At 41.7% G+C, this 14,709-nt stretch overlaps 1 protein-coding gene across 1 annotated transcript in view; it reads left to right on the forward strand.

Moving 5' to 3' along the window:
- The window catches only part of LOC149452751 (baculoviral IAP repeat-containing protein 1-like), a 39,762-nt gene extending 25,409 nt beyond the window's left edge, over nucleotides 1-14,353 (forward strand). The window contains exons 8-10 of the mRNA XM_089689012.1: nucleotides 1,583-1,669; nucleotides 4,228-4,392; nucleotides 8,922-14,353. Of these exons, the coding sequence (XP_089545138.1) occupies nucleotides 1,583-1,669; nucleotides 4,228-4,392; nucleotides 8,922-9,283 (614 nt within the window). The 3' untranslated portion in view covers nucleotides 9,284-14,353. The remainder of the gene's footprint in view (nucleotides 1-1,582; nucleotides 1,670-4,227; nucleotides 4,393-8,921) is intronic.
- Nucleotides 14,354-14,709: the final 356 nt, after the last annotated feature.

A 14,709-nucleotide genomic window follows, 5' to 3' on the forward strand; every position in this document is an offset into this window, starting at 1 on the left:
AACTTTCTTTTTTTACCTTCCCCTACTTATCTTTTAAGGCAGATTGTTGGACAAGTAAGGACCTGTTCATATATACTGTATTTATACAGTATATATACCTTATCTACCATAGTTTGTAGACTTTATAATGTTCACACAGTTTAAATAATATATACATATTTATGTGAAGTTTTTGTTTTTAACAGAAATAAAAGGAAACTTTTTTTTCAAAATTTTTCAAAATACTTTATATTGTAAAAATATAAAACCCAGTGGTTATTAAATACAAGTAAAATAAAGCTCTATGTGTCTCACAAAATAAATTAATTTGGGTACAGTGTTGCATGACCAAGTAATTGTCCAAGTCCAAAATACTACCAGCTACTGTAACATTTTTTAATGAGCAGTATTCCCACAGAAGACACATCTCAAAATGTAAACATTTTTTATCTTTTCCTACAGTGAACTCCATTAATTTAAGTTTTTAATTAATTTATGTAGTATAGATCCCCTATCTTTATTTGGTCCTTTCCAAAACTGCTGAAGGATTTTTTAAAGAAAATGTGACCAACCTGTTCTAAGAAGGAGCAACTTTTTAATTTTAGTTTTGCTATGCTTTAGTCAGCCTAAGATGAAATTATAGTTTTGTGGGGTTTTTTGGCCTTCCCGAAGCCCAGTGATATTGTTGATTCTGCCTGCTGTCAAAGAGTGTCTGAACATACAAGAATGCTAAATCATGAATATTTATATCTCCCTGGCCAACCACTAAGAGATTTATTATCCATGTTGTATGATCGGAAAGGATATAACTATTGGGGTGACCTTGTGAAGTCCTCCCCCCCCTTCCCACCTTAAGCTGTGCCTGGTAAAAGGTGTTGCTTTTTGCTTCTGTGTTCTATTCATGTGTTTGAAAGACAAGGCCTGAGTTAGAGACCTAAGCTTGCCGTGCCATGCTGGAGGTAGTTTTCCCAGATGGAGTAGAGCTAATCCCAGGAGGAAGCATCATGGAGGAACTTTGGCTGCCAGAGAAGCCTTTAAAACAGGAAATAGACTTGGACCTCATAGGGAGTTTGTTGTCTTACCCTAAAAGTCTAAAACTTCTACCGGTGGAGACTAAAGAAGTAGAATTCTGGAGTCTTTTGTGTAGTTTGAGTGTCCTGTGCCCTAACCTGCTTTCCCCAGAGTTTACAGTGGCAAATACACTCTTTACTCAACTCAAAAATGACTGGTGTCCATTGGTTCACTAATAGTCAAGGACTCTAAGCTGAGGTGAAATGTTAATTCACCCGACCACTGGAGGCCCCTAATTGCCCCAAGGGGATAGGAATGATGCCTCAAAAAAGAAAAAGAAACACCATTATGATTATGTAAACACTAGTGAGCTCTTTACAAAGCAGGGTTTAACGTGTATCCAAACCCAAAAAGAAAATTTTAATACTAAATTACTGCTTACAAGTTCTTGGATGTACTAGTTTTCTGTTTTTCAGGGTTTTTTTTGTTTTTTTCTACCTTTCTTACCACCTGCCAATCCTGCCAGTTTGCACACATCCTGTTACTAGGTGGCAATGCCTTTATTTAAATGTTTTCCTTGGCCTCTTAACAGCTGAAGGATTAAAGAATTTTACATCTTTAAAAGTTCTGAATCTGGACCGGCACAGTATTTATGGAGCTGATATTTCTGAACGCTTTGGTACAGTATACATTTTTTTTCCCTTTGTTTTTCATTTTAAATAGAAAATAATTCTCATGCTATGTGCCCCATATAAAATGTGGGTTCTTTATTGGAAAACATTTAAATTGAACCCTTTTAATGTATTACTGTAATGCAGTGAGGCTGCATATACAGTAATGAATTTTACTAATTTCTCCTTTTTTATTTGCCAAGTGCTGCAGCCAAAAAAACCCCATCTGGCAGCACTAATAAAGTCAGACTGCCCTCTCACATACAAGCAGTAGCCCAGCTCTCTGACACTCCCCCTGAATATTGCTCTAATCAGCTCCCTGTGCTTAGAGTTGTTGATTTGACTTTGTACAGTGAGATATATCAGATTGCAGGAGAGCTTGTTTGTGAGGAGCTGAGGTCCGACTCTCCTATGTGCTGGCAGTACAAGGTTTTTTAATCCTTCCTGCCGAACAAAGCACCCTAACTGCATTACAGTAATAAATTAAAAGAGTTCAAATTGGCTTTAGCATAAGTGCTTAATCAGGATTCCTTAAATAATGGATAAGTTCACCTTTTAATAAAAAATAATAAATGCACATTTTTTTGCAGGTAAAAAACGAGTAATGGTGGCGATCAGCGACTTAAAGCGGGACTGCAGCGGGCATTCTGATACTGTGTGGGAACTGACTAACTGCCATTGACATTCCCAGTGACATTAATACAGTGATCAGTGCTAACAAAAAGCACTGACACTGTACTAATGACACTGGACAGGAAGGGGTTAACTTTTGGCAGATCAATGGGTCAGCTGTGCGCTGTTTTACTGTGTGTGCTGTATGCTGTTTTAATAGGGAGGCATGCTGCTTTGTATTTCTCTGCTGTGCAGGGAAGTCCATGCTGGCTTTGTAAGTCCATGCTGGCAGGAGAGAGACCTGTGTTGTTTACACACAGGTCTCTCTCCTGTCAGATTTGTACGGCGATCGCCAGGTGTCGACGGGGAATCTCAATCTGGGACTCGGTGATTGACATGCCTAGTCGCCAATGGCAGCGCAGGTAGGGCGGCTCAAGCTCCCCCATACCTGTAAATGCAAATCACGTATATATATGTGATTTTGCACAGCTCTGCCTTCGTGTAGCACTATTTCTATTATAGGGCGGCGGGCAAGCAGTTACACATCATTGTATTTCATGCATGTACTAGCAGCAACAGCCCCTGTGAAAATTATATAAGACACCACTTGTTCCTAAGTCCCATGTCACACTTACAATCCTGACTCTAGCAACTCGACAGCAACAGAATCTCTATGCTAGACTGGGCAGAAAAGAGAAATATCCACCTATTTCCACAGGTCACTTCCTCACTTGCTGGATGGTGTCACTCTCTCTGGAGACTTCCATTCTACAGTGTGTCCATAAACAAGGGAGTGATGCTTCACTCATCCAACCAGTGACAGATCAACCTGTGCAAATAGGTGAATACTTTCACTGCACAATTCAGCAATCCTATTGATGGTGAATTTTCACAAGCATCAAGTTTACAAATAGGACATCAGCCTTGAGGTTAGTGTACATGAGCACTTGGGTGAAGTACATTTATCATGCATTTAGTTTTAGTTACACTGTGCTTGTCTTGTATTTACATTTGATTACATAAAAGAATAAAAACAAAGTACAACCTGGCCTTAAGTACCCGGTCATACCTGTGCGATTTGGGAATTGAAATCACACCTGAAATTGCATCTAATGAATGTGAAGGTCAGTATCTTAACATTTTTTGCTGCAGCAAGATCTCTAAGAAATGCACTACAGTCCATTTAACATGATGTCCTATAGGACACATCTCCACGTTGTCACCAGGTGCATTTTTTGAAAGGGTTAGGGACTTTTTAAATGCAAAAAATTGCATTTTTGGTTCTATATACTTTAATGTAGAAACTGCAGAAAAACATGTAGTGCATTTTTGCTGAATTTTGATGCATTTTGATGTGTTTTTGATGCATTTTAATCTGCCTAGCAACAAGAACAAATGCATCAAAAACGCATGTGCAAAAAGCACCGCAGAAATGGATGAAACGCAAACTGAATAGGTGTGAACCTAGCCTAAAGTAGTTCTTGCATTCGTTTTTCTGCAGTTTTGTTGCAATTTCACATACATAGAATATAATGGAAATCGCACTGCAAATTACAAGAAATTGTTGAAAATCTTCACAGGTAGCAATAAAGTCTTCAGAAATTGCACACAAATCGCATGATTTTAAACTGCAGCGATGTGATCAGTGACTAAAGATCAACTCCAGCCAAAGGTGTGGCTAGAGTTGAGTGGGTAGCAGTAGAACCTCTGTCAAGTTTTTTTTTTTTTTTTACAAAATGTATGGCTCCAATCGCATCGCACACAAATCGCATGTGATTTGCACAGGAATGCAGTGCGGTTCCTGTGTGAATCACACGCAATATACCGCACCACATATATGTGAACCCAGGCTAAAAGCAAAGCTTTTCTTGCACAGCATTTGCAAAAAATATGTGGAAGCTGCACATCACGGTCAAGGCCTCTAAAGTAAAATAAAGTATGTATTCCCTCACAGCCATTGCTTTGGGCTCACTTGTTCACCTGGAGAAGCTGTGGTTACCAGTGGGACGAGGAATGGGTCATGCTGCTAAATTAATTATTGAACAATTTCAGAAGATACCTAACCTCCAGTTCCTCACCATGAAGGAGATTTTAGATGATGACAGCATTGCACTTCTAGGTGAGTTCCTGTTTTTAGGGCATATACAGTATGTATAGCTGTCACAATAAGTACACAATTGGTGCACAGCCAGGTATAGTACGCTTATGATCGTTCTTCTGTCCAATTTGTAGTCCTTGTAGTATATGTGGCCCTTTGGTACTTTTTGAGCAGCCCTTGAGCCCCACCAGTCCGTAATGGGAATGGGAGCAAGGATTTGTGAAGGGATAACAGCATTGATCCCTACTAGCCTTATGTACACGTCACCAGCCTCCCATATTTTCTGCAGTATGTTTCCAGTCTCCAACCAAACCTTTAACTTGTCCGCTGTCTCTGACCATTATTTCCTCTATCATTACAAATCCTCTCTAGCAATACATATACTGAATATTATGTACAGCTCCCTCAGGGCTGTCAGATTGTGCCTCCACAACTGACCATCTGGATGTCCATGTTGGCTTTAAAAACAAATACAGTCAGTTCTAAAAATTGGTCTGGTCCGCTTTCCTGACTGCATACATTAGGATAGATCATGCAATTACGAGTAATAACTAGCTGTGTTTAAGCCTGCAATCACAGTTCCGTCAATGTACATGAAACCTTAGAAAGAACTGACTTGTGCAAATTAGGCATGCATTAAAGTGCAGTAGTGTATTTAGATTTTTTGCTGTCCTAGGCAACACTAAAATTTTGCGCCCCCCTCCCCAATGAGAGAGTGAGAGAGTTCAATAAGTGTGTGTATGTATATATTATTCTCTCTCCCTTTCTTTCTCTCTTCCCTCTCTCTTTCTCCCTCTGTCCCCCCCTCTCTTTTCCCTCTCTCTCTTTCTTCCTCCCCCTCTCTCTCTCTTCCCTCTCTCTCTCTTCCCTCTCTCTTTTCCCTCTCTCTCTCTCCTCTCTCTTTCTCCCTCTGTCCCCCCCCCCCTCTCTTTTCCCTCTCTCTCTTTCTCCCTCCCCCCCCCTCTTCCATCTCTCTCTCTTCCCTCTCCCTTTCTCCCTCTCTCTCTCTCTCTTCCCTCTCTTTCTCTTTCTCTCTCTTCCCTCTCTCTTTATCCCTCTCTTTCTTCTCTCTCGCTTTCTCACGCTCTCTCTCTTCCCTCTCTCTCATCCATCTCTCTCCATCTCTCCCCTGTCTCTTTCTCCCTCTCTTTCTTCTCTCTCGCTTTCTCCCTCTCTCTCTTTTCCCTCTCTCTTTCTCCCTCTCTCTCTTGTCCCTCTCTCTTTCTCCCTCTCTCTCTTCCCTCTCTCTTTATCCCTCTCTTTCTTCTCTCTCGCTTTCTCCCTCTCTCTCTTTTCCCTCTCTCTTTCTCTCTCTCTCTCGTCCCTCTCTCTCTCTCCCCCTCTCTCTCTCCCTGTCTCTCTTCCCTCTCTCCCCTCTCGCTTCCCCCCCCCCTCTCTCTCTCCCTCTCGTCCCTCTCTCTTTCTCCCTATTTGTCTTCCCTCTCTATTTCTCCCTCTCTCTTTTCCCTATTTCTCCCTCTCTCTCTTCCCTCTCTCTTTATCCCTCTCTCTCTTCCCTCTCTCCCCTCTCTCTTTCTCCCTCTTTCTCCCTCTCTCTTCCCTCTTTCCCCTTTCTCTTTCTCCCTCTTTCTCCCTCTCTCTTCCCTCTCTCTTTCTCCCTCTCTCTCTTTCCTCTCTCTTTCTCCTCTCTCTTTCTTTGTTCCCTCTTTCTCTCTTCCCTCTTTCTCTCTTCTCTCTCTCTTTCTCTCTCTCTTTCCTCTCTCTCTCTTCCCCCCCCTCACCTCTCTTTCTCCCTCTTTCTCCCTCTCTCTCTCTTCCCTCTCTCTTTCTTTGTTCCCTCTTTCTCTCTTCCCTCTCTCTCTTTCTCTCCCTTTATCTCTCTCTCTCTCTCTTTTCCTTCTCTCTTTCTCTCTCTCTCGCCCCTCTCTCTTTATCCCCTCTCTCTCTCTACCCGTCTCTCTTCCCTCTCTCCCCTCTCGCTTTCTCCCTCTCTCTCTCGTCCCTCTTTCTCCCTATTTCTCTTCCCTCTCTATTTCTCCCTCTCCCTCTCTCTCTCTCTCTCCCTCTCTCTCTTCCCTCTCTCCTTATCCCTCTCTCTCTTCCATCTCTCCCCTCTCTCTTTCTCCCTCTTTCTCCCTCTCTCTTCCCTCTCTCCCCTTTCTCTTTCTCCCTCCCTCTCTTCTCTCTCTCTCCTCTCTCTCTTTCTCCTCTCTCTTTCTTTGTTCCCTCTTTCTCTCTTCCCTCTTTCTCCTCTCTCTCTCTCTCCTCTCTCTCTTCCCCCTCTCACCTCTCTCTTTCTCCCTCTTTCTCCCTCTCTCTCTCTTCCCTCTCTCTTTCTCCATCTCTCTTTCTCCCTCTCTCTTCCTCCTCTCTCTTTCTTTGTTCTCTCTTCCCTCTTTCTCTCTTCCCTCTCTCTTTCTCCCCCTTTATCTCTCTCTCTCTTCCCTCTCTCTTCCTCAATCTCTCTCTCTCTTCCCTCCCCCCCTTCTCTCTCTCTTACCTCTCTCTCTCTTGCTCTCTTCCCTCTCTCTCTATCTCTTTTCTCTCTCTCTCTTCCATCCCTCCCTCTCTCTTCTCTCTCTCTCTCTCTCTCTTTCTCCATCTCTCTCTTTCTCCCTCTATCTTTTCTCTCTCTCTTCCCTCTCTCTCTCTCTCTTCCCTATCTCTTTTCTCTCTCTCTTCACTCACTCTCCCCTCTCTCTCTCTCTTTCTCTTCCCCCACCCTCTTCCTCAGGTCGTATGGGACCACCCCCCCCCTCTCCAAGGGCTGCTGATCTCTGTCCAATACGATCTGTCAGTGTGTAATCTGCTGGATGGATGACAGGAGGGAGAGCCCACAGAAGACAACACAGCTCACCTCCTCTGGGCTCTTTCCTCTCTGCCGCTTCTCTCCCTGCTCCAGGCTGTCCCCTGGTCCTTGCTCGTCAGCTGCTGGAGGGAGAGATACACAACTGTCGCTCTGCAACTGCCCTTCCCCACGCCCCACCACATCAATCTTCCTGCTGTCTGCCACTGCTCAAAAGGTCCCCTCTTCCGGGGGGCAGTCCCACCCCCCTAAAAATTGGCACCCTAGGCAAACGCCTTGTTTGCCTCGTGGTGGATAGGCCCCTGTTAAAGTGGAAGTAATGTTAAAATGTAAAAACTTGCTGACATGCAGGGTATTTATGACAGAAGAGACCCTATTGTTGTCTTCTGCCATAAATGCATCCTCCTGCCTGTCAGCTGTCATGTACACTGAAAATGTTATTGAGTAAAATTTGAAACACATGCCTAAAACATTTTACATCTCACATGGTTAGTGGTATTATCATATAGCCACAAACACTCTGTAAATGTACATCCACATTACATAAACCTCCCAACAGAGACAAATGAGAGGGCTGTAAATAATCTCTGTATCTAATAAGTAAACTCCTACTGTCCAATGCATTTCGAGACTTATTCTCTTCCTCAGGGACATCCAAGGGGACCACACCCAAAGGTGTAACATATAGAGATGTGGCCTGTGGGTGCGTGTTAAAATCAAGCTTTGTGAATTGTATAGGTGCTCAATCAGACGGGAACAGAAAGAAAGTCAGCAGGTGGGTCCAGTTGTATACTGCTCACATCTTGCTGGATGGTGCGTGGCCATGCCGCTAGATAGGCCACCTATGTGTTTAGTTTAAGCTCATCTGGGATCTCTGTGTTTGCTGTCTGGCCTCACCTGCTGACTCCCTGTCTGTTCCCGCCTTATTGAGCACCTTTCCAATTCACAAAGAGTGATTTTACCATGCAACCGCAGGCTACATCTCTATACATTATGGTACCATTTACATTACATCTTGGGTGTTGTCCTCCGGTTGTCCCTGAGGAAGAGAATAAGTGTCAAAACATGTTTGACAGTGGACTTCCCTCCTAGATTGTAAGCTCCGAGGAGCAGGGCCCTCCTATCCCTCTTGTATTGAACTGTATTGTTGCTGTATTGTCTCCCATTAAATTGTAAAGCGCTGAGCAAACTGTTGGCGCTATATAAATCCTGTATAATAATAATAATCAGATACTGAGATTATTTATAGCCCTTTTGTTTGTCTCTGTTAGGGGGTTTATGTAATGTGCATGTATATTTAGAAAGTGTTTGTGGCAATATGCTAAAACCCATGTATGATGTAATGTGTTAGTACTGTGTTTCAAAATGTATATAATAAAGTTTTGTTTTATGTTTTTACTGTGCATACAATACTGTGTCTTGTGACTTCTAAAATCTCTGCCACCCATTACGCATTAGTTTTAAAAATATTTTTGCAAGCAATTTAATTTTTTATTGATTGAATATAGATTGACGAAAACTATATGAGCTTTGTATATATTCACTCCTTTATGATTAAATCTATCTAGGGACAGGTCATGGGACAGATCATGGGACATTGCTAGAAGACACACAAATGATTATATCCCCCATTCTGCTTAGAAGAGCACTGAAATTCCCCAAGAATTTTGTCAAAGCAAAAAATGACAATGGCCTGCTAGGTTCATATATGTAGAGGGATAACATTTTCTTTAAGAAATTTGACAATAAACATATATCTAATTTGAAACTTTAACTTTTACAGGAAATGTTGCAAAGAATGGCTGTTTGAAAAAGCTTTGCCATCTTGAGCTTCACTCCAGTTACAATGTGTCAGAATCTGGATGGAGAACATTTTTTGAAAGAGCTGAAGACATGCCAGCATTAAACCTCCTGAACATGACTAGAATATATAGAGCTATGAAGTGTCATGCTACCACTGTTACTTCCTTTGTTCGGTTTGTGTCTAGACTACCTAGCTTGACGACAATATGGATGTTGGGATGGCTTCTGGATAAAGATGATCTCAATATGTTTAACAACATGAAAGAGAAACACCCTCAATCCAAAAGTTTAGAAGTTATTTGGCAGATACCCTTTCCATTTGCTCCAAATATTCAGGATTAGCCACATAATCTGAAAAAGGCAGAACTAAAGCTGCAATACGGGCTAAAATGTTTTTCTAAATGCAATAGCCAGTATATTCTTACTTGTATCTTGCCCTTTGTTTATATCTTCCACATCAGTAGTGTTATCCAGTCTTTTCTGTTTTCTCTCTTGCACAAGGTGACTGGCCTTGTATTTGGCGGGCAGTCTTTAGTGGGTGGACCTGCTCTTATGTCATTGCTAGAGTGCAGGGGAATAGAAGTGTGTGCTGGCTACCAGGAAAGTAAATGATCGCATATGTGCTTTTCATCCCCCTAGACCTAAACGATCATTTAACCCATGCTGTGCGGGAACAGCCCCACTACAAGGGAGCATTTTTGTTTTCCCCAGAAATGGACTTTAATTGCTCTCTAGATATTTTATTTTCTATTTTGCTATATCTTACCTGGTAGGCAGACCTCATTAATTAGTTTACAAATTCTACAGACCTGTATATATGTGAGGTGAGGGATAATCAGGGCTCTCTTACTTTCTGCTGTGGGAGCCTACTGTTGTGTGAAAAGGCTGACTGCTGACAGAACACTAAAATGGTACAAGAGCTGCCTGCTTGTTTTGGGAAACCCATTAGCGGACACCCTGTTAGTTATTATTTGGGTTTAGTTAGTAGTTCTATGAACAAATGCTTGGTTTGTTTTGTGCCACAGACTTGCTGTAAAAGGCCTTCGGAATAAAAGCGCTGCCAATATCAGTTGAGCCTGTCCCCCTTACAACTTGCTGCTCAGATGCGTACAGCGCCTTAAAAAAAAGATATCTATTGTTGAACAAAATGGAAGAGCTTGTAGAAAAAAGTTGATATTGGCAAATGCTAACCAGCAACAGTATAATGTGACCTAACAATAGGCTAATCAGCTACTGCACCTATGGGTGCCAGATATAAACTTCCTCTTAGCTCAAAATGAGTTGTCCTTGGTAAAAACATGGCATTATGTGTTGGCAGTGCCAAGGACTGGAACATGTGGCTGCCAATTACCTCATATTACATGAGCCTGTGAAATGTGACTTGGAGAGGCATATATCTCTATTTGCCAAGCCTGTTTTTCCAGCAGAGGAACTCAGGCTGGAAGGAAGATATGTCCTATTGCAATAGACGTACATCTGGTGGAGGTGTTGGTAGATTTTGTAAGCTTTGTCACATTGGTCCATGCCAATCTAGTTAACCTTGCCAAGCTTGACAAAGAGAGAAAGAGGGAGGGATCACGAAACAGTGGGAATCACTCAACAAAATCCCAAATATATAGTATAAAAACAGTCTTATTTCACAGATTAAGAGAGTAGTTATTTGTATACAAACATTCCATGTCAGCTACAGTATAGACCAGGAACACATATACTTCCAATCAAAATGAAGGAATGAAGACCCAGCAGATCAACACGTTTTACCCAAAAAGAGCTGCTTCAGGATTCACTTTGTTCTATAGTTTTAGTAATATTGTAGCCAAACTGGATAATGCAAAAGATAGCATAGAAATGTCACCCATTAAATAGGAAAGTATCTACCATGTACATCACATCAAGGATATCACAATCAAGAAGGTACAATGAATCAAGGGCTGAAGAGCCTCTGAGAGTTAACCCCCTTATAAAAAATGCCAAAGTCAGATATCCACCCTATAGTGATCGAAGGGGCCCATAAAATGGGACATGCAGGTGAAAAATTCTCTCAAATGGGTCCCATATAATGTGCAGTAAGAGAAGGGATCAAACAACTGCATCAAAGAGGGAGACTTCATAAACCATTATCCACATGTTGGATCAGGCAGCACAAAATGGCGGCACCATTATATGGGACACATTTGAGAGGATTTTGTTGTGTACTTCTTGGGGATGGTGCCAGCAGATTTTTAATGACAAAACCTCCCAGCCAATGTATGTAATGCTTTATATACTTGGACATGCTAAAGACCACCTACTGGGGTGCTCTCAGTAGAGAAACCTAGAGGAACTGTAAAGCATGTCATGAGTGTGGTTAAGAACTTGATACACAGTGTACTACTGGCTAATTTTCCTCATTCTCTCCCCCCATCATTCTTTTTACTGAATGTAAGACATGCTGTGGACACAGGATACTAAAATTATAGGTATCTTATTTACCTTTTGCTGTTTCCAAAAATATTTTTTGGTGTTCAGAATTAAGATTTTCAATAAGGGAAGTACAACAGTCATCTCACTGACTGTGCTGATGGGGGAATCGAACAATTTTTTTTCCTGCCACCCATGGTAGAATAGAATCTCACATATTCTTTGTGCTCCTTAAGCACAGAAATTGTTAGCCCTTGAAGTTGTAGAAGAATCTAATAAGTAATCAAGTTTATATATGCTCATCCCTAAGTTGGATGGCAGTCTGAGGTTCTGCAATAAATTCAGGAAACTAAATGAAATATCTGAACCTGATGCTTATCCCATGTCTTGGGTGGTTGGCCCTGTCAGGTACATTACCATCCTTGGCAAAAGAAAAGCTAGCTTTTGCAACAGCAGATGGGCTGTACAGTACATGGACCTCCTTGTTGGCTTACATGGGGCCTAGACCTCATTTCAAAAATAGAGAGAACAATGGCCCTCATTCTTCATCATTGGGCGGTGGGGGGTGGTTATAAAGGTTCAAATTGACAAGATTGAAGCAATTAAAAGTTGGCCCCAGCCAGTGTAAGAAAAATACTGTAGGTTACAGCCTTTTTAGGGATTGTGGGATACTACTGGAGATTTGTACCTAACTTGACTACTATAACAGCTTCACTTACTGATCTAATCAATGGGAGAAAGCCCACCATGGTAAAATGGAATGAGGAGGCACAGCTACTTCAGTGATCTCCAATTACTTCTGGGTCCCACACTAAATGGCTGCCCTCCTGCATAGGGAACACAGAAGGTGAGCTGCTCGGCACAGGCGACATTCAGAAAATGCTTTACATATTCCCAATGAATGCAGTGTTCTCTGATTGGAGAAGGTGGAGAAGCAAGGTATCAAAGCATTCCCTGAATGGCGCCTGTGCCCAGAGTCTGATGTACTTTGTTCATAAAGAGGGCAGCTGCTTGGAGCGGGACTAGGAAGCAAATGGATATCGCTGAAAGAGATAACTTAAGTAGCAATGTCTACTTCAGCGGTTTGCAGCTTCCACGTATGGTATATACATAGTTACATTACAAGCTAGACCAATGTAACTATGTATAAAATGGCCATGCCTGAAATTATCTGTTAGGCCGCATCCGCACTAGGGCATTTTGAATCGCAGGCAGAGCCGCTGCAATTTTGATTTCCAAACGCTCTGCTAGAATGACAAATCACAGAACTGCATGTTCAGGTGCCATTAGTTTTAATGGCACCTGAAAACGCAGTGCAGTTCTGCCATGATTGCCATGCTGTAATTGTGGTAAACCTCATCGCACGATGCATGTCGCCCAAACGTAGGCCTAGTGTGAATGGGGCCTAAATGGAAAATCCAGTGGCATACATCAAACCCCTGCAGAGAGGAACTATTCAATAGTGCAAAGGGGCTGTCTGGTTCTAAAGTGGGCTCTAGAATCATTAGGGTGTTACTTTTTTTTAGCAAACAGTATAGACCAATCTCCACTACAGTGGATGGCACTGAACAAAGGGAACAATGCAATGGTCACAGTATCCCTTAGAGCTCTGAAAGTCTTTAAATTTTATGGAAAACACACCAGGGAACCAGTAAGGGGATGCTAATACTTTCATGCATCCACTGTATGTTGGCAAAATTAGCTCCTTTCCACAGGTCTGGGCTGCGAGAGAGGGTACAAAACGCACAGGGTGGAAGGAGCATATGTGTCACCTATGTTTCTCACATACACATGGTGAGGGTTTTTTTTTTTAGATCTTACAGTGGGTATAGAAAAGAATCATTCCATTTAAAATAATCACATTTTGTTGCTTTGGAGCCTGAAATGAAGACACACACAGTTTTTGTTTTATACAGCTGTATTTAATCAGTGCAACTTATAACATCCAAATGAAAGATAGAACACCTACATGTCAGAAAAAAAAAAAATCACTGAGTTGGAAAAAGGATCTCCTCCTTGTGTCAGTATTTTGTTAAACCACCTTTTGCTTTAATTACAGCCTTTAGTCTGTTGGGATAGGTCTCTACTAACTTTGCACACCTGGACAGTATTTGCCCACTCTTCTTTGCAGAACTGCTCAAGTTCAGTTACATTTGATGGTGACCGTTTGTGGACTGCAGTCTTCAAGTCATTCCATAGATTTTCAATGGGGTTTGAGTCTGGGCTCTGACTAGGCCATGCAATGACATTCACTTTTTTCTCCTTCAACCACTCTGTGGTCATTTTTGCTGTGTGGTTTGGGTCATTGTCATGTTGGAAGGTAAAACTTCTTCCCATTGACAACTTTCTGGCAGAGAGCAGCAAATATTCCTCAAGAATTTGACAGTATTTTGCCCCATCCCTATTTCCTTCTATCCTGATAAGTGCTGAAGTTCCTGCTGCACAGAAACACCCCCATAGTAGGATATTACCACCTCTATGCTTTACTATAGGAATTTGCTATGCATCAGTGGGTTAGATCATTTGATGATTGTCATAATTTATCTTTATATGGGTCGGAATTGTCCAGCAATCTTGTGATGGTGTATTTTGTGACTCTACATAGAAATTCTGAAGGACCCTCTGCACACAGGCATATACCCTTTCCAGCAGACTCTGCAATAAAGATCGGGATATTTAGTTCCCACATATTGCAATACACGTTGTTTGTTAATAATTCTACATACACACATCTTTATTGTAGATGCATGCTTTACATGGGTTTAATTGTATAACATTACTAGCACATTAGAGATCATGATCCGCATGATCTCACACTAGGGTTCTAATCACAGCTTTTGCTGATTTTTTTTCTTCTTCTTTTCTTCAAGTTTATATCCCTATCTGATACAATTTTTGGAGTTGGGGCTTTCTGGCTTTAAATGTTTTTATACAGAGTATGTTTATTGTAGTAGATGTGGAAAGTTGTAAAATATGTATTTATATTTGGAATAAAGATTTATGCATATTCAAGGAGTTTATTTCTTTGGAGTGATGCATTCATTTTTCTTGCTCAGACATTCAGCAGTGCTTAATGTTAAAAGGTGAAATTTGGACAAGCAAGTACATTTTCTAGTTCAAAAGTACAGAGCAGGTATCCTTGCACGCAATATTCTCTATAAGACACAGAATATGTAGGGGAAGCTACATTGAGGACCTAGATGATGGTACTGGCAGGCAGGTTGACAGTCATGTCAATTGGGATGTAGCAGCTGCACGCCCCAGTTAGTGGTCCCAATTGGACAGCCTCATGGGCCTGGGCTCGGGTGCATATCCCTGAACTCAAACTCTCTGCATTTGCATACACGCAGCCACACAGATGTCAAATT

This window comes from Staurois parvus, unplaced genomic scaffold, assembly GCF_062004578.1.
Source record: "Staurois parvus isolate SC_StPar_1 unplaced genomic scaffold, SC_StPar_1.0 ptg000466l, whole genome shotgun sequence".
Taxonomy (NCBI): domain Eukaryota; kingdom Metazoa; phylum Chordata; class Amphibia; order Anura; family Ranidae; genus Staurois; species Staurois parvus.